The 21,948-nt window shown below is 44.9% G+C and overlaps 2 protein-coding genes across 4 annotated transcripts in view; one reads left to right on the top strand and one right to left on the bottom strand.

The window, feature by feature from the left end:
- Positions 1-17,535, bottom strand: part of pnocb (prepronociceptin b) — a 25,874-nt gene extending 8,339 nt beyond the window's left edge. The window contains exon 1 of the mRNA XM_035618222.2: positions 17,148-17,535. The gene's annotated coding sequence lies outside the window, so the exon portion shown is untranslated. The remainder of the gene's footprint in view (positions 1-17,147) is intronic.
- Positions 15,588-21,541, top strand: si:ch211-63o20.7 (Serine/threonine-protein kinase pdik1l-B-like). 3 transcript variants are annotated; one of them, XR_004786433.2, is made up of 6 exons: positions 15,588-15,786; positions 16,175-16,915; positions 17,154-17,379; positions 18,255-18,342; positions 19,255-19,289; positions 19,992-20,096. XR_004786433.2 is itself a non-coding variant. In XM_035618221.2 (5 exons), exons 2-5 carry the CDS (start codon positions 16,193-16,195, stop codon positions 20,025-20,027), a joined length of 1,020 nt encoding a protein of 339 aa, XP_035474114.2. In that variant the 5' UTR covers positions 15,588-15,786; positions 16,175-16,192; the 3' UTR covers positions 20,028-20,179. The 3 variants fall into 3 exon arrangements, 2 of the variants coding, with proteins under 2 accessions (XP_035474114.2, XP_035474113.2); XM_035618221.2 differs by lacking the exon at positions 18,255-18,342 and having other exon boundaries at positions 19,992-20,179; XM_035618220.2 differs by lacking the exons at positions 18,255-18,342; positions 19,255-19,289 and having other exon boundaries at positions 15,591-15,786; positions 19,992-21,541.
- The last annotated feature ends 407 nt before the right edge of the window (positions 21,542-21,948 follow it).

The raw sequence follows: 21,948 nt of genomic DNA, 5'->3' as shown, positions 1-21,948 counted from the left end.
TTTGTGCCAGGACTTAACTTTCCCTAGCAGTACACACAACAGTACATTGCAGCAGGAAGATTATACGTAGCTGTTGTCATTCATGGTGACACAAAAAATATCTAACCAACATATATATATTTCATAAGAAGTCATGCCCTCAAAGCCTCAGTCTGCTTTAGGATTTTTTTCTATTACTCTTCTTGACATAAACGACTCGCTGCAGGAAACTCTACGTTCCCCCTTGGTAGCACTTGATAGTGATATTGAAATATCAAAGCTGGTCCAGAGGGGGGAAAAAAACCTGTTTGAGAAGTCGTTGCTAATGAAAGGAAAAACAACACCAGTGTTCAGCAGGTACACTTTCCAAATAATGAACCAATTACCGGTGTGAGCTGGAGCCTTGTAGACAACGCACAGCGGAACGTTCCTTTTTCCGCTGCTGATTTCTAAAAGGGCAAAACCAATCGACCAAAGCCAGAGCGATCGCCCCCGTTGCTCCTGTAATTAGCACCGATTTGAGTTCTTTTACAAGCGACGTGCTCAGAAGGGATTAGGGAAATGATGGGACCCATGAAACTAAGCAGGGCCTTTTTGCACATGCACTGTTTGTGCAGCTGATAGATCATACCATTTTTTCGCTGTTGGGTAAAATCCATTAAACATTCTGTACAGTAAATGCAGCATTGGTTTCTGTTACTGCATATAACTGTTTGCGGATATTTATTTTGGATAGGTTTCACATGTTAAACACCTAAATTTACTAAAAAATCCAACTTGATCGTGAACACGTTGAGGCGGGCTGTGCAGTCATTTCCTCTACAGATATTGAGATGTTTGGCATATAAAAAAAAAAAAAGGGTTAGTAATACAAACAGCGGCACGACTGCATCATACGCCATCAATAGCAGATTGAAGAGGAGAAACGCCCGGTGGCGCGTCGACTCACACGAGCTCCCATCTGGTCAAAGTGGAATTCACACTCGCGACGTTTTCACAGGTTTGATGACGACAGAGTCGGGTGGCAGAAGTCGCCATGGCTGGAGGCAGCAGTAAGGACGTGGTATCGATGGGAGTGAACGGAAATCTTTGGAAATAAACAGTGAGTGGGTGTTGTATTGATGCGTGCACTGAAGTAAAAAAAAAAGAAAGTAAAAAAAAAAAAAGAATACATTAAAAAACCGGCCCACCGAGACCATTCTCGCTTTAGCACATTACCACTCACAGTCGATAACATATGGTTCAAGTCGAGTGTGACGCCGGCCCATTGAAAAAATATATAAATGGCTTTATGGGAAATCATTAGAGGGACATGTTTGTTTGCTTATGCCGAGATGTTTTGTGCAATGATCATTTGCTAGCCTGCTGACTAAGCCCATTTGATATTGTTATGTTCTCCCTAAAGTGGCCCTCACTAAGTAAGTTGGACAAATGAGTGAACTGTGTAAGCGATGGCGTAGGCCCTGGATACGCTCGGGTGCCACAAAGATGTGGCTTTCAAACATTAACAATGGGCTCCAGTGGTGTGTTAATATGAACAGGCATTCGGAGCCATCATCATTAATGGAGAGTTTCGCGATGTCATGTTTTCAGGGCTTTTGTTGTGGCACAACGGACGTCCATTTGTCTAGTTTGACACATTGAGACGTTCATAGCTTAACAACACGGGGGCCGCATCCCATCATCTGAGGAGTGATGATAAAAAAAAAGGGGCCAGAAACATATCCTCATTAGGCGAACGCTTGCACTTTTTTATTTCCAATTTTGACAAAACTGTTTATCAGTATCCATTTTATAATATGAACGACTTCCAAATGAGCCCCATCCGAGTGCAATTGTTTTTGGCGAAGCCGCGGGTCGATTCAATATATCCGGGAAATCTTCAACTGACTGCCGTCAAATTTCCGCGGTGGGTTCGTTTGTTAATTCATTCGTTCGTGGGCTTCGATAGGCCTATTGTTTAGCTGATTAGAGATCTATCTGGCTGCAGCCGACGCTTGATGAAGTGGATCAAGAGCAATTTATGCGTCTGAATGCTCAGGGAATGACTTACCGGGCCACCGGCTGCCGCCGTCGCCCCCTTTGAATGGAAACCATTATTGTCAGTGAGAGACAATTGACAAGGATATTAATAGTAAATGGTCTACACTGTCATCAATCTGCAGCCTGCTAGGTGTTTATGGAGGGCATCATAGTGAGCTGCTTGTAATGATTTGTGTTGGTCAGCTCATTGACTCGGGATGGGTTGAAAGTGTCTCCTGTTGCTCATTGTTTATTTATTGCATACCCCACTCACGTCTGTTTGCACAACTCCTGTCCCCACACAGCACGACACGCCTAACCCCGCGGGGCCCGGCGATTGCGCCCATTAGCCCGAGAGTTCCCTGCTCCGACATCGTTACACACCGAAAGTGTTTCATGGAGAGCGCACACACGTGATGTACGGCCACAGTGCGTGGGGTTTTTCTTTGGTTGCCATTAAAGTAATATCTCACCCTTTGCTGCCTCAGTTTTGAAAGTTTCCTTTGTAATCCGTCCCCAACTTAATGGAAGTGAAACACCAAATTTTGGGACGGCACCTTTAAATGACTGATTTTCTAGCAGTGGGTGCTAGAGCATATTGATAGCAGTGAGGGACTCAAATAATATCAGGGGAGGAAGTGGTGTGAGTAGAGTTTGCTTTTTGAAAACCATCAATAGAGCAGTCGTCACTGTAGACTGTACATCAAGATGGACGATATGACAGCTCCCCCGAAAGTAAGCCACAACATTTTGATCGCGCCAGGTTAGCAGATGGGGCAAGGACAAAAGTCAAAGTACGCTTTAAAAAATCCAAAGATGGATTCTGTCAGTTTAAGTAGTTCTAATCACACTGATGTACTGTAATGTTCACGTGTTGATTTTTTCGCAGCAAGTTTGGTTTTCAGTCCTTATTTGATTCTAAAAATGACGATTGACAGCTGAGACTGACTTACAAACAGGATGAGCCGAAATAAACGTCACCAGCGCAAGATGGCAGCGACCAATTCCGGAATATTTGGGCTTCTTTTTTGGGCAGTGAGGGGAGGTGGAGATGTCTATGGTCACCACTCAAGTGTGCTCACTTGTTATGCATGAATAAAAACTAGCCCAGGCTGATATTTTAAAGTTTGGTTGCTAATTTTTGGCTGGCTCTCGGGATGACAGCGTCGGTCGGTCTGTCAGTCTGTCACGGAAGTATTTCGAAAACCCATCGGATGGATCGCCAATCCATACAATCGTTGGTGATCTCTGACCACATTGATTTGACACCGTGGCATTTTTCAATAGCTATTTGATGGACCGTCTTGGAAAGATCTGTGACCGACATCAACATTCCAATGCGTATACACAATGCACTGAGATGGGTAACAGTCTTCAGTAACAGAACATCATGGAATTAAAATTGTCATTGTGTTGAGTAGAATAATAATGCAGTGGGAGCAGAATAAAACAAAATGTAGCTTTACACAAAATGAAAACTTGACAACTCTGTAACGTTAGATATTTCTGATAATATGAGTTGAAAAAGTCATTTGGAGTTAACAGAAAAAAACAGTGATCTGACAGTTAAAGGAAAAAAAATACAATTGCAGGCGGATACAAACAGTTATGAATCCCTCAAAAGAACAACATTCATTTCTCCAAAAAAAAAAGCACTTCTCCGGCCAAGATTGGATTAAGTAGATGATTGGTAGTCTGTAGTTTTCTAAAAAGAACCACGACTGATTGTATGACACTTTACCGAGTGGGCGCGTCACCGTGCCCAGGAGCTGCTCACATCCAAGGGCCACGCCCAGTCACAACTTTCCCATATTCTCAACAACTTCAAATGGAATCTGTGTGACACTCTGAGCCGCCTTTTCCATTCTTGGCAACGACTCCCCTTCTCGGTCCTGACATTGCCACATGGGTCCATTTTTCGCCACCCCTTGCGGGTGAATTTGCATACTTTTTCAGCTATCTAGAAATGTTTCATGTCATTTGCATAATGTGCATAATGTGACCGAGCAGGCAGTTGACTGGGTGCAGGGGGCTGATATATCATATGTGACGTACACGGATAAAAGGATGATTGCTAGAGACGCCCCTTCTCACAGGGCTTCACCCCCCCCCCCCCCCCCCCCCCCCCCCCGGGGCACCGAAACAACATTATTCGTGCAGGAGAATGGGACCTTATTACAGGGAGAGTAGCATTTGAAACTATAGATCCTTGTCATTTGTAAATAGCTTGCCCTTCTAAATGAACGCTGGCATGAAAGCGAAAAGAAAATGGAGCATAGAAAATGTCCCTCTGAATATACATCTTTTCATCTTGCAACTATTTTGTTCTCCTAATAGAGGTAACTAAGACGGTAAAAAAAAGTTTGGGGAGAGCATGGGAGGATCCGTTAACTTTTTCTCGTCCTAAATGTATTTTTCTTTATTTCAGTCTTTTCTTGTTAAAAAAAACCACCTCATAAAACGTTCAAACTTCCATATCAGGGGATTATTTTATTTTTGATCAATTAATTGATACTCTCTACTTGTGATCACCTTTCTTATGTTTGTCATAAATATATTCTTTTTGTTTAATGGAGAAGGAATTATTTCAAAGTAGCACAAAGAAAATATAAATAACACAAGCCAAGCCCTCGCCTCTTTACTGAAATAGAATACTAGATTCACCTCCATTCAACCTGAGGACTTTCAGGAAAAATATTTTTTTTTTCTGACGAAAGCGAAACAAACGAATGGACGAGAGCGGAATATGAGCAGCCCAGGTGTAAGTGCACCGCGTTGAAAGGTGAACAAATAAAGCTGACGGGGGGGGGGGGGGGTTTGTGAAGGGTGGCGAGCGGAGCCGGGGCGTCACGGGTGTGAGGCGAGGGAGAAGAAGAGCTCCTTCCTGCGCTTGTCTCCGACAAAGCTCTGACTCACTCGGTCTCGTCCATTAGTCGCCTGCATGGAGCTGCGGAGCACAAAGGAGGCTGCTAATGCACAGATAACCTGGAGGCCTCCCTCTGTCTGTCCCTCTGTGTCTCTCTGGCGCACCCACTCTGCCGTTCTCGTTGCTCCATTCGTGCCTCAACACTCAACCTCCCCCCCCCACCCCCCCCACACACCACCACCTCCATCCGACCCCCCTCACGTTTCTCCCTGTCGCTCTGCACATCTGTGAATTATGGCAGAGATCTTTTATCTTTAATGACATATCGCGGAGGTTTCCAGCCGCGTCCAGCGGTGAGTAGATCTTAACTCCCCGTCATTACGGGCCAGGCTGGAAGCTGGAAGCCACCGAAGATGGATGGCGCGGGAAAAAATGCGGCCACTTATGTCGGAGGGGAAGATGATTAAAATGCATATTCCACCTATTACAGCTAACGGCGGCCTGATGAATTCCTTGTAGGCCGAGAAGAGTGGTTTATCACCTCACACTCTGGGACTGCTTGTTTAAAATGCGTGGATCTGAGATAACGGGCCGATAAAGTGTGGTTTGGTGGAGAAAGATAAAGATCGGTCTCATAATATCCATGCAAAATTCATATAGTTTTTCTACTCTGGTCCTGGTACATGTTTCTCTGGACCACTGGGGAAAGATGGTTGTCCATTCAATGGCTTGATCCACCCAAGTTACAAACACGGGTTTATTTCCTCACCCGTGTCTCCTGGTATGGTGCCATGCACACAGTTCTGGTTTTGATTGCTCAAGTTTTTCCCCCTTCAATCTGTACAAAGTGGTGCGCGCAGCACAGAGCACGTAAGGAAACTCAACAGGCGTCATCCTGGATCATCTACAGAGCGCACCAAGGGCGTAATTTACATTTGAATGAGTGACTATTTGAAGGACAAGTAGTACAATGTTTTTGTCTGTTGGCTACAACAGGGCCTAGAAAAATAAATTTCTCCAAGGCCTAGAAAAATAAATTTCAAAAGCCAAAGATCATCACTTTTTGTGGTATTTTTTCAACAATAAAGGGGATGAAGGGGATTCATCAAAATCGTGTACTAAAGCCCTTTTACTGTAACTATCCCCCCCATTGAAATCTAAATTCCACCCCTGGAATGCACCATGATCAGTTATTTTGGCTAAAACTACATCTGCAATCCTTTGAAGGAAACATAACAATTTTTATCCAGATAACGAGGAAACAGATGCCAAACGTTGCTATTGAACATACTGTACCTGCTAAATGCTCAATGGTAATCGATTTTTTAATTAATACCAACTTAACACTATCATATTTGCCTATTGCAACTGAAGCATGATTAAACCGTTTCTGAATGGCTTTAGTTTTGGGCACTCGACGCACTTGGTTAACATCAGGGAAAGATTGTGTTTTTGGTTTAATACGGTGTGCGTTATTCAACCATGGTTTCCATTATCGTCAATTTTCACAGGGACTATTTCTCTGTTAGAATATAGTCCCAGATATTCTTTGAATATCAAATGTGAGGGGGGACACTGCTTCTGGTGAGAGAAGTTGTTTTTTACATTTTTTTAAATGTAATTTTTCAATGCATACATTCACGTTGCTCGTGATTATATGCCGACAGAAACCTTTGTAACAGATACGTCACAACTCACACTGATAAAAACCAGAACTATCGCCATGGACCGATACCACAAAAGGTGAATGATGGTTTTTTTTTCTGGTGGGGGTGGGGGAGTTTGGCTGAACTGACAATTTGATGTGAATTTGAAAGACAAAAGGCCCCAAGCGGCCCCCTCTGAAGAAATCAATCAAATGTAATTCTTATTTTGAATCGCATTGATTTTGCTCGGCACGAAGAGAGAAAACTCAATCGACTGTTTTTGCCCTTTAAAGCTACTTTTCTCGACAGAAAAAGAAAGAAAAATGACTCGAGCATTGTATCACATTACTGTAACACTTTTGAACATTATGGTCTAGACTGTGGAGTCGGTGCCCTCTCCTTTCTTTCATCCTCATCTGCCACCGTGTAACATCACAATCCTTCACCGGCATCTGAGTCCAGCTCACAGCTGCACCGCATCTTTCAACATTTTAAGAACCCGTGTGCAGAGTCAAATAACTACTTTCTTTGTGTTATTCTAAAATCAGTCACAGATCCTGTGTTTACTGGAATTGCCTCTAGCTCCTCTCGTCCCCCTACAGAATGGGAGCTTTAGACAATTGAAGGATGTGTGGACAGATGGGTGGTTACCCCTAAAAAGTAACCACGGGGGAGAGCGACAGCCCAAAGAAGAAGAAAATTTAAACCAAATCACTGCAATTATTACCATTATCACTATTATTACCAGAACCAACATTGCGAAAGGTCATAAGCACAGTCATGCCACGATGGCCGGGCTCATGTGTCTTAAACCGTCGAGTCTTATGAATGGAGCTCCCTGCAACGTACTCGTGTTCATCATGCGGTGACTCATCAGACCAGCCACTTGACATGAGATACTGAATCTCTCATAGGTCACGGATTGCCCGCAATTACACTGCGATCGTTTAAAATTCCAACTCTAATGGAATTCTTTTTATTATTATTATCATTCTGCTTCTCAAACTGCAATTAGGGCAACTTCTGCTTACATGCTATGATGCAAACAATGCGCTTGCCATCCGCAACCAGTACGTGCTATTACCCGCAGATGTGTTAAACAGGTTCCCCCCGCCCCCGTTTCAATGAACTGATCTGATCATTTGTTTCGTCTATAAAACCACAGAAAGCTGTACATTGTCCATTACAGTTTCCCAGAGCACAAATAGACGTCCTTCAAATCGCTGGTCCAAAACCTTCAAGATGCACAATTTACAGTTATGAAGGAAAAATGAATGGAGAAAATCTGCAAACCCCTCATATTTGAGAAGCCTACCCCCAAAAAAACAGCAAAATGTTTGGAAACGATTGCTTGACAAAGGAATCATTTATCAGAATGGATGTTCCCTTTTACTGACTTTGCCATTCCACTGCGTTGGTCCAAATCCCAACTCACAAAGAGAAAAACCACAAGTAACATGTCAATAGCAGCGGGAATCGACACCAAGTACGTCCACGGAGGTTCTGTGAAAGCGCCGATGACACGCCTGCGACCCGGCGGAAAGTTGAGAAGGGGGCACCTGCAGCCGTGCCCCTCCTTGCAGGCAGGATCCTGAAATGACTCATGTGAGAGAGAGAGCGCGCGCGCTGCTTAATCCCGTTCAGACGCGTCCGCCACAGCGTCACCAGACTTCACGATTGCGTCCGCGCTTCTGCACTTCGGGTCCGGACGCCGTCACGCGCGGGCAGAACTGACAGATGGTGAGGATCGCGAAGGGCGAAGAGGTCAAGCTCAAAGGGCACTGAGGTCATGGTGACGCATGTACGAGCGGTTCGATCAAAGCGGACACGAGGGTGATAAGACGCGTCCGCGGGCAATAGAGATTCTCCTTCATTGTCTGAACTCTCGCTGTCTTAATCGCTGCATCTCCACATCTATCTCAATAATCTCGATTCCTGCTGCTGGATAACTATGTGCCTTTATCTTCCTTCTCCCCCCCCTTCAGGAAGACTAATCTCATGTCGACTGCGGAGCACACAAATTGAGTGCAAATAAGGTAAACGGCAGAACTTTTTTCTTCCAATACCCCGCATCGACCATAACCGTCACATGATACACATTTAGCACAAATATTGAGCGGGGATTTGATACTCTCTGTATGTTTTTTTCCACATCATCATCATCATCATATCAGATCAACTGAGCATATCATTGCTATTGTTTCCCTCAATCGTACTTGCAGGGTTCCTCTAAATCAGGGGACTTATTCCCACCTCCGAGGATAGAGCGGCAATCTTTCCCAGCATCAGGTATGTGGTTCATTGGGAAGCACACGATAATCGTCTCATTTAGCCCACGCAAAGCTGCGTAATTCCCCCCCCCCCCCCCCAAATAATATTCTCGCAGTGTAGCTCATAAGGCACCAGCGAGAAAAGAGAGAACAGAGCAGCACGGACTCGTCGGGGCCGATCGGATGTGTGTGTGTGTGTGAGTCTGTGGGAGATTGGGGGGGTGATTGCAGAGAGGTGCACTCATGTGGATCTCTGTATTCACATCATTTCTCAAAGTTATTGATGGAGTTCGGGTTATTTGGTTTTCCTACAATGCCAGAAAGAGAAGAGACGAGGAGAAATGTCTCTTGATGCCGGAATCAAACCAACCCGTCTATAGTGCGCGGTAAAAAAGTTGATTGAATTATGTCATTTTTCATCAAAGCCCAGTCAGCTCAGGACAATTGGAGGTGGGAGGAAATAAAAAGCTTTTTTAACGCGATGTGGACATTGAGCACTTCGCCGACGCACCCAGTCCGTGCAGTGTTCCCTGCCACCAGCCTCCGACTGGAGTGCTGACATTCTGCAGTGCTGGGCAGCTGACACGGTGTCATCGTTGATCAGGTCGCCGCTAAGCTGCGTTGACACCTGCACAAATCCATTGGACATGGGGCATCTGGCACGGCCACACCAGCTCCCAACTTTGAGAAAGCCGAGGACAGTAAAGGCCGGGATCAAAATAAAGAAAAAGTGATGAACCGATGACGTGCTAAAAATGTTTGTGCAGGGGGATAAGGCAACTGCCACTGAATAAATAAACAAGGTGGAAAACTAAATTGTGAGATGGTTTTGTTTTTGCCAATATCGTGGGGTATGATCAGATTAAGCCTATTTTCGATTAAGATGAAATATAAAAATTGGATTTACATAAAAAAAGGAAACAATTGTATGGACTCTTGTGTTAGCTTTTTTTTTTTTTTTTCAATCTTAAAATAACCAGCTATTGAAAGGCCAAATAAATAAATGTATAGAATAATAAAAACATGTTTTTCTTCCCACAGGCATAAATGGGATTTCTCTTATATGCCATGCATCTTAAATTCAAAAAAAATTGAAACATATGAATTGATTGGCTGACATAGTGTAATATACCTCACTCCATCCTGTATACATATTTCCATCCTTCACACAACAGTTCCCCACTATGGAGTCATTTATCTGTGAACGGCACATTAACCACCCATCTTCTCCCCTGTCTGTGCGGGTATCGTCTCCACTGATAATGGGAAAAGATTATGCACAGTCATTACCATTATCATTAAAATCATCATCATCTTACGCTTAGCATAATAACGCCGTTCAAGCGATTCACCTCAAGCCCCCCCCCCACCCCCCCTACTTGTTGAGGTTGCCGTTGGAGCGGCTTTGACAAGAATCAAATATCTTTAGTCACTGTGGAGCTTTCTTGTGATTCACTCAATCTGACACATGATATTCAACGAAAACCAATAAATAAGCGGCTTTCAGCATAAATATTGGAATATTTCTAAAGATCTATATCTGTATACACTATACACACATTTATACTTTCATAGCATCAATAATCTACACTCCATTATGATTTAAAAAATACATATATTCTACCTGTGTTAGATTAAAGTCATACATCTGAGTGACTAACCGCCTCCTCAGCACAAACTGGGACTTACTCTCTTGTTAATTAAGTATTTATCAAGTGCGATGTGGGTAATGGTGACGGGGACTGTGGTACCTTGAGAGCCGCTGGGAGACGGGCACAGTAATGGAAATTTTTATATATATATATATTTATATATATATATATATATTTTAAACCAGGTGAGTAAAGGGTTCTTGATAGATTTGCCTCCGAGGTCAAGATCCCAAAAAATCACAGAGTCGGAAAGAGACAAAGCAGAAATGACAGAATAAAAAAAGAGGGGGATTAAAGAGGGAGAATCCTCACAGTGTTTGTCTTTAAACAGCAAGATTCCCCCGGGATCTCTTAGCCATTGGTTCGTGCGTACAAGAGTCCTTTCCTAAGTAACTATTTTAACATCTTCCCACAATTCATTCACAATCTTCCCCGCACAGGTGGCCTCACACTCGTGGTTGGGGAAAAAAGAAAGGAAAGGAAGGTCACACTCGCTTACCTGTATCGGTGACGCAAAGATAATCTCTCGGAGTCCTCCTTCTATCTGTAAGACAGTTGGGTGCTTCAGCTCGTATCCTTAGGCTAAGGGTTTCAACAACTGAACACATGCCTCCTCTGAGGCTCCTTATAATGGCACACCCCTTCCCTCCTGGCTCAACCCTCCACCCCCACCCCCCCACCCCCCTCCCTTTTCCCTGCATATCACCATTCACACCAACATAGAGGAGAGTTAGAGAGAGCGAGCGAGCGAGCGAGAGAGAGAGAGAGAGAGAGGGGTGGATTCCCCCGTTCTGTTACGCACAATCCATGGACGGACACACGAACCGTTGCCCCGTGCTGACGTAGGAGGCGTCGCCTACGCCACCGCTTTCGTCTTCATTGAGCCAACTAATGGGGCTCTAAAAATACGCATCATCCACCGTGAGATTGATCCCGAGGCCTCATGTCTTAAAGGTGTGTCCATAGAACCCCCGCGGCGTCAACGCCGACCCGCTGCCAAGGTCGAGGAAAAACAATGGCACAAATCACATGTTTACTCCAGAAATGCAAGTTGAGCTCAGGTGAGGCAGAGCAATGGCACGGAGACGACGATGGGTCGATGAGCTTGTCTGTGCTGGAGAAGGAGATGAACAAAGAGCCTTTTTTTTTTTGTTGTTGGTGGTGATGGCACACCTGAATAGGAGACTGCGTTCTCCTTGGAAATAAAAAGAATGAACAATGTAGGACGGGGCAGTCCACGGACAAAGCGCGCAGCCGGCCCGAGTCTGCGGACAGCAGAGGGCTTGTATGACTCATGCTGGAAATTTGGGGACGGAAAATGGGACCTGCCCCGAGGTCCTGCGGGGTTTTCACTGCAGGCTGCAGTCGACGATACCGGTTGGGTGTTTGGTTAGGGTGACGATCATTATGTCAACCACGAGAGAAGTGGAACAAACAAAAAATATGAGATTGAGAGAAATATGAGAAACGAGAGAAGTGAAATGAAGATAAGAAAAAAAAAAGGCGTTCGGACAAAAAAACCTCAACAGCAGCCCTGTGTTGTTTTAACGCAGGCGCTGCATTAGCGGCTCCTTGTTTTTTTCAGGGAGCCGCTCAGATAGTAAAAGATGAACGAGGACGTCCAATTGGAGTAACGGATGAATATGCTCAAAGTGGTCCTAAACTATATTAGATATATTAATATTAGACCTGTGGGTGGCTCTAGATTAAAAAGTTAGGGGTCCTTCAAAGTTATTACAGGTTTTTCCAGAGGGGGACATGATACCACATTTCATGCCTGTCCATCCAACACTTCTCTAGACCGTCGCCTCAAAACCACGTCAACTGCATATTCAAAATGTACAGCTCAGTAACAACCGACCGTTCGTATATGTGAAGGAAGTCACAATGATTACGTCTCAAAAACTCAAAATGTCTCTTGAGCACTTCGGGGTTCAACGTCCCCTCTCATCACGAGCTGCCGTGAGCTTTGGCTTCCCTGTGAAAGCTCGTGAATGCATGGCCCCGAACCTGTGTGAGGTCTGATAGTGATGGATGAATTGGGTACATAGACGGAGCCCCCTCGGTGCGGCTGAGATAAGGAGCCCCGGAGAACAAGCAGCCACTGCGAAGGCCTGTCTGTCATTGATATCGCCGCTATCCACCGGCGGCCCAGTGTACATGAATGCTTCCAGGAGGCGGAGGTTGCCCTGGTGTCACAGAGGGCCACGCTTCGCTTGGCACCACGTCACATCAAAGACGTTTTAAGTCCAATTTTGATGATGATGTTGAGTAATATTTCTTGTCAAGCCAATCCTTTGAAACCGTATTTTAAAAATGGGATTCTTCAAAAAACACATACAGTATATGAGCATTCAAATAAAGGCCAACCAGTTCCAGTGCGGACAAAAAACAGTGTTGTTAATGACCAAAGCTTTTGTCATACACTAACTCTCCACACGGGTTAAAAAAGTAAATAAGCCTCTGCAGACATGTGTCATTGGTTTCCAGACAGCCCTATGACATAATTTATATTATATAGAATATCACAGCGAAGCTTCCAAAGATCTTGAATTCATTCTGATATATGTGAATATGTATTGATTTGTATCAGTGGAAACGCAGTAGATAAACGTTCAGATGAGCACTTTAAAATCATCAGTCCCGTTGCCATAGATCAGAGAATGTCAGACCAAATGCCTTCATGAGAAAGAAATAACATCTTTTACTCTGTATCACAGGATATCTATATGCACCATTAGAGAGTTGTGAGAGAATGGTAGCTGACATAAAAGCAGACCTTATAATCCAATCAGAGTAAATGTATTATCTGTCCCTAGACAGTTGCCGGTAACGGACCCAATTTTCCAGAGAGACGGAAGCAAACGGAAATATGTCCCCAAATCTACATACACTGTACATTCCACTTTTTGGGTTTACCGCCTGTGACACCAAGTTAGACTTTCATTTCCTGCACTAACGGCTAGATTTAGAAGACTTTTAGTGACGTTAAAGTGCTGACTGATGGCTCACGGGCCCCCTTGTCAAAGGAGTTCGTAAAAACCATATACATCTGCGACCAAACCTGCGCGGCGGTTGGCCCGTGTCTGCCGTTCATCCCGAGTCGCACTCCTCGTCTCCTCTCCGTCTCATCCAGCGGAGGTGTTTTACCGTTCACCTCCACAATGAAAGCCAACGATGTGAAACAGGGGAAGGGGGGTGGGGGGGGATCTCTGCTTTGGTTTACAGCCCCTCGGGACTCTAACCTGTCAAGACACAATTGATCGTTATTAAGAGCAGGGCCGACCGGAATACATATACCCAGGCAAAATTCATCCCAAAGAGCAGCCTTAGTTAATTTCTTTTCAACGGAAGAAGAATGAAGTCGCTGCTCAGAGAATCTGCAGCATCAACCACCCCAAAAAACTCTGGGACACTCGATTTCAGAGCGCAAGCATTTGGCGGGAAAGTATGTCATATGTTTGTATATATCAATCATATTGCTTAACACCTTCAAGGTATTTTTTCTGTTTAGTGCCAGCTGCAGTTACCGGGAGGGCATCTGAAACCAGAGGGGAGCTTTAGTTCTCTCTTTTTTTTTTTAATGGAGAGAATGAACAGTAACAGTAACACACAATTGAGTAGGATTTCCAATGAAGAGCCGGCTTACTGGGCAGGAAAATGATCATTTGTGAGAGAGTGACTGCTGTGAAATTGAGTATGGGCTGCTGAGAAGATGTTTACTGATGTTTACTCTTTGTGCGAGGGAGCTCAGGATAGACCTCGGGATTAAATGCAAGGGTTTTGACCTCAATCAGGGAAATAATTACTGTTGCCCCTCCTGTTGGTGGACTCCATAATTAGCAAGCAGAGCCCCCCCCCCTCCCCACAGAAAACACAATTAGTCCGAAAACAGAGGTGATTGCGACTATAATTCTTATTCGACTCGTTGAGATCTTGCTGGCTCGGCTCGGAAGCGTTATTGAATTTTTCCGGGAAGTTCTTCGTGGCCCGTTTGCGTGGTTCCCACGAAATATCTCCCTAATAAATTCTCCAAACGGAATGCCTCCCGTATTGCGCCCAATGTCTGCATCCAGATATCTGTCAAAGCAAGCGAGGGGTGAGATAATTGAATAGAGGGCATTTGCTTCAAGATAAAACACGTCAAGTGAGACTGACTCCATCTTCCTCAAGTAATGAAGAGTATTCATGATCGGCACCACTGATAAAAGCTATGGATCACATAAGCACGCATGCATGCAAGCACAAGCACACACACACACAGATACCCTTCAAAGCTCTTTTCTTTCACAGTGTGCTTCATTGCAATGAATCACCATGTTTCCTATTATATTCTCTCAGAAGAACACGCACACGCACACACATACACACAAAAAGCTGTTATCTGTCATCACCACTGTTACCGCTCCTCCACCAAAAAACAGTCGATACGATTCACCCACTCATTGTATGTGTGTGTGTGTGTGTGTGTGTGTAGGTGTGTACGTTTTGTGATTAAATGGAACTCAGGAAATGATGGAAGTTGGCCATGTTTTTGCCCATTCGGAGCTTTTAATTCCGTCAAGCTGAAACGGTGCCTGTTTATAATAGACTAGTGCATTCAGATTACCTAGTCTCTTATGTAAGACAATCTTAGCATCTCTATCGTATCTTTTTTTTCCCTTTAACAAAATGATCATCAGTATTGCAAAATGAAGACTGACTGAAGCATTTATTGAAGTTTAATGTGTCCTGTGAATCTACAAGGATACGCGAAGATCCTTCAGACCAGGTTTTGGTTGTTCTTGCTCTCTCTAAGGATTTTTGTCCAAATGTGTCAGACAGGCCTTAAACTATGGAAAGCGGTGTTTTGTTTAATTTTTGTGGAGTCTAACTTTGCAGTCAAATTAAATGTTTCCATTGGGTTTTAACATCTGAGAAAACCTTCTGCTTATTATAGACTGTCGTTTGGAGTAGTTGTACCTGGGCTAATGTGACTCTACAGTTTAAAATAATTGCTTACTTTACTATTTTAAATCGATTGTAAAAGGTTTGTACCTTTAAAACCATTCGCCCAGATGACAGTAGCGACCTGTACCGAGCTCCCATTACCAGCCAATCACAACGCCTGACGCGATTCGATTTGAAGCCAATCACGACGCACGTACGCACAAGAGCGGGACGTTACGAATTAAGACCCGGAAGTCTGGCGAGTTGTTTTCTTTTTGCTGTTTTGTGTCAGTTTGTTTAGCGACAATTGAAAAGAAAAAAAAAATCCTGTTCGTTGAATATGGCGCGGGTCGGCTCGTCGGTCGTGTAAACTGCCGATTTACGCGGATTTATCGCTCGGGATTAGAGCTGCAGATTTGTGGGTAAGTGAATTTCAAAGTAAAGAGAAATCGTCGGAAACGAGAGCTTCGCCTTTAAAACCAGCGCCTACAGATAGCGCCATGTCAGAGCCGCTCAGTAATTCACTTCATACGGTCTCGGGGACACCGTGAACATCTGAGTTATTGTTTGTATTCTAATGTATGTATGTTAAACCTCTAATGTTTTTCAAAAGACCACTTATTTTGAGACAGAGGTACGACAGTTGTGAATGTAACGTGAGCGTTCATAATACCAGATGAACCTGAACATCCTAAAACGTAAGGGACTCTGGTTGAGAGTCCCTTAAGATATTTAAATGTTCATCACATGTCACTGTTATCAAAATAACCCGAGGTGGTTGTTGTTGTTGTTGTTGTTGTTGATTTTTAGGCCCAGTCCCTGTGAAAGATGGAGGAGCTCTACACGTTAGAGAAGGAAGTGGGACGGGGAAGCTACGGCGTGGTGTTCGAGGGTCATATGGCCCGGACGGGACAGCGGGTGGCCATCAAGCGGCTGCCCTGCAGCAACCCGGAGTGCATCGAACTCTACCTGCAGGAGCTGTGGGCCATGAGAGCCACGGCGGAGAGCCACGTCAACGTCATTGCGCTCCACAGCTGCCTGCTGCAGACGGGGCCGAGGAGCCTGAGGCCCCTGAAACCGGGCGTCCTGCCGCTGCGTCTGGTCGAGAGCGTGCTGAAGGGTAGTGTGGTCGGAGCGCCGCAGAGTCAGGGAATGGATAACGGCCGGTCCACCACCAAGAGGAGGACCAGTTCTGTCTCCAGGCTACAGGACAGGACCAACGCTTGCCAGGCCGAGCCTAAATTGAACGCGACGGATTGCACGACCCCTCAAAGACCTCAGTGCAGAGCCGGAAAGAGACCGTCCCAGGGCGAGGCAGAGCAGCCGGGCCCCCAGCGCCGCCTGGCCCTGTGGCTCGTGATGGAGTACTGCGATGGGGGCGACCTGAATCGGTACCTGCTCTCCAGGCCCCCCGACGCCGAGCGCAACCACGGCGTGGTGCGACAGCTCTGCAGAGCCGTGGCCTTCCTTCACGGCCTTGGCATCACCCACCGGGACCTGAAGCCCGACAATGTGCTGGTCTGTGTCACTCCCAAAGGCCCCGTCGTCAAGGTGAATGCACCCCAAAATACAGTCAAACATTGATTTTGGAGAATAGTTACACCCCTAAATTTCACATATCGAAATGCGCTTTTCACATTGATTTGCTAACGAACAATTACACTAAATAATACAACAGATATAAGGGTAGTACAGAGCTCAAGTAAATATTCTTTTAGGCATATTTTTTGTAGAAATGATCTTCAGCGTGAAGTGTCTTTTCACCTTATCTCCCCGTACAAACCTCTAGGTGGCCGACTTTGGTCTGAGCAAGATGAGGGGAGGTCTGGGGGACGGGGGTTTGACCAGGCAGCACTTCTCGTCCACCTGTGGCTCCGACTTCTACATGGCCCCCGAGGTGTGGGGCGGACTGACCTACACGGCCCAGGCGGACATCTTCTCGCTGGGTGTGATGTTCTGGGCGGTCCTGGAGAGGATCACCCTCCTAGAAGAAGGGACCACGCAGGAACAACTGGGTAAGTCAATCAACAGAGCAGACCTGGGGGAGGAAGAGATCGTAAAATAGAAACCTGATGCTTCCTTTCCTCAAACGAGACAGAAGGATCAACCAAAGCTAGACCAGAATAGTCTTATGCGAAAGGGGCCTCAGACTTTTGGGCCACGCCAAAAAGTGGCAATACAGATTTTGACAGTTAACATTTAGGGTAACACATTAGCGCAGACGTGTCACGTGACATCCCGCTCACTGGTCCTGAGCGCCCTCAGAAAGGTTGAGCGTGTGTGTGTGTGTGTGTGTCCAGGCAGGTCGATGACGCATTGCGCCGAATCGAGTTTGATTTAATTAACTGGCACATATTAAAAATGTCACATGCTATACATCATACATCCATCAGCCCCACGGATGGTACAATCTCGAATCTAAATGGCAAAGATATGAGGGATAATTTCTGCAGGGTACGTTTTTTGATACGGATCGCGGTACGCTCCGCTTCTCGTAATGAAACGCGACAAGTGCGCAATTAGGTGTTCCTTACGCCAATAGCGCCGTTGTCGCCAGCATAATCTGATCGATTCATCATGTATATTTTTATTCATCTATTTGACCGGATTTCCTTTTTTCACCTTTGGTTCCTGACAAGAGTTCTCTTTTAATAACATCAAGCTACATTACTGAAGACCAGTCACATATTCTTAGCAAAGATGACGATGAGTTGTAATTGTGTCAATTCATAATTTGTCTTTTGTCGTAAATTAAGCCCGTCGTGGCATAGAAGCTTGGTGTGGTGGAAATGGACCCATAAAGAGAGGCAACGTGCCAGGCTTTCCAGTGCAGCTTTGGGATTTAAATCTATTTGTTTAATGTCCCTTTTTTCCCCCTCCTCCCTGTCAGAATCCCGAGTGGCCATAAGATGAGGAAGCATCTTAATGTTCAGTAGTGTACAGGGCCCTGCTCCGGCTCTGCACTCCACTATCCCATGGTAATGAAACGGCTGTAATGGAGACGTCTCGTTTTATTCACAAAAAATGTAGTTTTTTCAGAGGCGACCTGGTGGCAGCGGGGAGATGAGATGCTATCCCGAAAGTTTAGTGTGTGAGAACCTCCTTGAGTCATTGATACTCCCATCAGGGTGAATGAAAATGGTTATTTTTGGAGGGTAGGGAGGCCGGGGGGGCGACTCAGTGGATTCAAATGAAAAAGGCAAAAAGCAGAAGGAAAAAAAAAAAGGAAAAATGAAATTTAGCAGCGACGATCACAATCCTCTTTGTCAGTGAGAAAATGGGGAGAGGCAGCCGGAGGCTTTTCGCAGACAGATAAAATGGTCTATTATTTTTACTTTATCCTCTCTCAAGACGCACACACCCACACGGTTATTTGACGAGGCAGGGGAGCGGGGGAGGGGGGACGCAGCCTCTCCTGTTTGTCCTCTAGGTCTGGGGGAGCCTGTAGCTCGCTGGCCTTTTTTTTTTTTGGTGCTCGGGTAATTCAGCAAATCGCGGCTGGCCTTTCGCCATGTCGCACCTGTCGCCCGCGGTGTTTAAATCTGGGTTTAATGATGTGCACCGGCAGAAGACGACGACTTAAATGTGCATGACAGATGTGTTCCTATCAGTTTGCCTTTAAAGTTAATTCTCACTCCTTAAGAAAAATGAGAGAGGACCACACTAAACCTGGGGTAGAAGTAAAATTTGATGCATTTTTAATTACTTTGGAAGATAATCCTCGTTATCTTTTCTCTTCCGTCCTTTTTTAAATGATGTAACTAATGATTTTTTTTTCTTCCATTTATCGACTTTTATCAATTCATCTTGTACTCTAGAAAATGTCAAGTAAAGACAAATGACCAGTTGAGTCTGTTCGGGCCTAAAGTTTTACCTTCCTTACTTTTCAGATGAGCAGCCAAAAAGAAGAGAAGAGCTCATCTTGGTAAAGCCCTAATAAGTCCCAACTCCATACTTCATATTATCCGTGTACAGTATGTCCAGTACACCGATCTTATGGTATATACTACTATAAATATGTAGTTGTAATTTTTAGTCAAGTAAACGATGCACTTCAGAATCAGTATTCTTGTAGAATGTAAGTAGGTTCCTCGCATACAAGGGATTTGCTTTGGTGATTCGGTGCACACGTAGTAATCAAAAGATAAGGGGAGGGATAAAAGAAAATTAAAAAAGCAAGTACTGTAAGTACGACAGGAAGAGCAATGAATGTGTCACACTGAAATTATACTGTATGTTTTTTTAACAAAACGATCATTCAAAGCTGCAACAGTTATTGTTTTCTACGGTGTTATTGGAGCCGTTTCACCAACTTCTACATTTAGTTTTTTCCATCTGTGAGCAGCTCCTCCATTTCTTTTTAGTATCGACCGGTGTTCAAGTGTACTTCATGATGTCTCTTTTCGAGTGTGTGTTTACACTCTAAATGTCCTGCTTAGAATGAGTAGCGGCGGTAATAGGTAGTTTTATGGAATTGGGACAGTCCTGAGAAGGCTACTTATTAGGCCAATTAGCGTGTGTGTTCAGCATACAATGGGTGTGTGGGGGCTTCAACGCTGCCCCCCGTCAGTGTTACGTACCAAAGCTGACCTAACTGCGTCTCCCTTTTTTGTACTTCCTCCTTCAGGCGCCTACGTGTGTAAGGGTCGCTCCGGCTGGTTGATGCCGCTGGGTGAAGCCCTGTGGGAGAACGCCGACCTCCAGCTGTGCATCCCCATGAAGTTTAAGCGGGCGCCCCCGCTGCCGCCCCCGCCCGGCCCATCTGTGTGCGTCCTGCTCTCAGACATGCTCGCCTCAAACCCCGATGCTCGGCCTCCGGCGGACCAGCTGGAGGCCAGAGTGCGGGCTGCTCTCAAAGAGGACTCCCACTGACACAAAGTGCGCTTAAGCGGCCATTATGGTCAAAACCGCGGTAGCCGTGACACGGAAATATTGACCGAATACCCCCCCGACCACGGCGCTTCCTTTGTGTGCAAACAGGAACCACTTTGCTGCCACCGGGGAAGTTGGGGATAACAAACATGTATGATTATATGGACTTGAAGGTGCTATTTCTGTCACGGAAGCAGCAGCCCCGGTTTATAAACTCTGTAGGACAAACCATGAGCAGGGAAGATTGAAATAGAAGAAGTCCATTTGACCCCAGAGATCGTCTCGCAGGACTTTATCTATTGACCTTGGACCCCCGGACTGCACTGCAGACACGCAATGATAGTGGAGCAAGTCCATATAGAGATCCAGTGGGACTCGCTGTGTTTCCTGTAAGCACCGTGCTGTTTAGACACACAGGCAAGACATAGAAAATCAATTTTAGTGTGTATAGAGCTGAATTTAATGCAAAGGAGTTGTTGCCATTGCTTGTTGTTTTGGTGATTCCTCATTATTTCAGCAGTATATCCGGTTTTACTTAGATTTTTGGGCATTGAGGTTTTTACTTGCTGGGAAAAGGGTGCAGCTTAAATTGACTTCTTTTGCACTTAATATGCTGGCTCGGGTATTTCCGCCTCACACTGACGCAGCATGGATTGAGCTGCACGCTGTGTTTTTACAGAATTTCTTACTTATGTTAACAGAGAGAACAACACATAGAAACACATCCAGAGTAATGTCAGTAAATACAAGAGCGCTGTAATAAGCACTGCGTTTCTAAAACAACTCACGTAAGTCTTCATTAATGTCGAGTGTCAACAACAGGTCTGCTCTGAGGCTGTAGTTTGTGGCGTCGTACTGGAATACATTATATAGCTAGAAAAGGCAATTTGTGGAAAAATTGCAGAGTGAATGCTGGCTGCTGAAAGGCTGATGCTAACCTGGACTGCTGGCTTGAATTTGGACGAAGAAGCGGAAGGAGTGGGAAATGGGAGCGGGAAACAAATATTTCCGTGTGTAAGTATGAAAGATACGAAAAAGTAGAATACAATCCGGAATGTCCTAATTGAGCAGAATGTTTTGTAATGTTTGACTCAAGTTATAGGTTGAAAGGGTTGCAGGGTTTTCACACACTTGTTTCTTTCTGCAATGAGCTTTTTATTCCTGTGAAAATGCTTCGTAAGAGATACTGTGTGTGACACATTTTGCTTTACACATCAATATTAATAGGAATCGTAAGGGCATCTTATTTTGAAAATGTTCATGTTTCCATGTACAATGACAATAAAGGCCTCCTATTCTATTCTACCAGTTTGATGATGGTGCTTTTTAAACGTATGTGGAATTGTAAAAGTCGACCAATGTCTGAGCAATTTTGTGGGACATCCGCACACAGAACCGCTGGTTGGCAGACCAGCGGTTCTGTTTGCGCGGCGAAAATAAATCTGGGTTTCCGGCTCTGTAAATAGATAACTAAAACAATGGCTCGGGCCGCACCTCACAACACTGTGTGCAGTTTGTTAACATCACATGACGACACGACTCAGGGGTTTTGGCCTCGTAGTAAGCGTGTCGGTCTCCAATACAAGCCTCTTCGGGTTCGCGCCCAGTGCAGTACAGTCACAACAACAACAAAGAAGGAGACAAGCTTTCTCCAAAATTGCTTACTGCCCCTTTAACAGTGACTAGCAATCACTAATATACTGTCCTCTCGT

The sequence above is a fragment of the Scophthalmus maximus genome, chromosome 18, assembly GCF_022379125.1.
Source record: "Scophthalmus maximus strain ysfricsl-2021 chromosome 18, ASM2237912v1, whole genome shotgun sequence".
NCBI lineage: Eukaryota > Metazoa > Chordata > Actinopteri > Pleuronectiformes > Scophthalmidae > Scophthalmus > Scophthalmus maximus.
The sequence above is the reverse complement of the archived record's forward strand: the minus strand, read 5'-3'. Positions and strand labels throughout refer to the sequence as shown.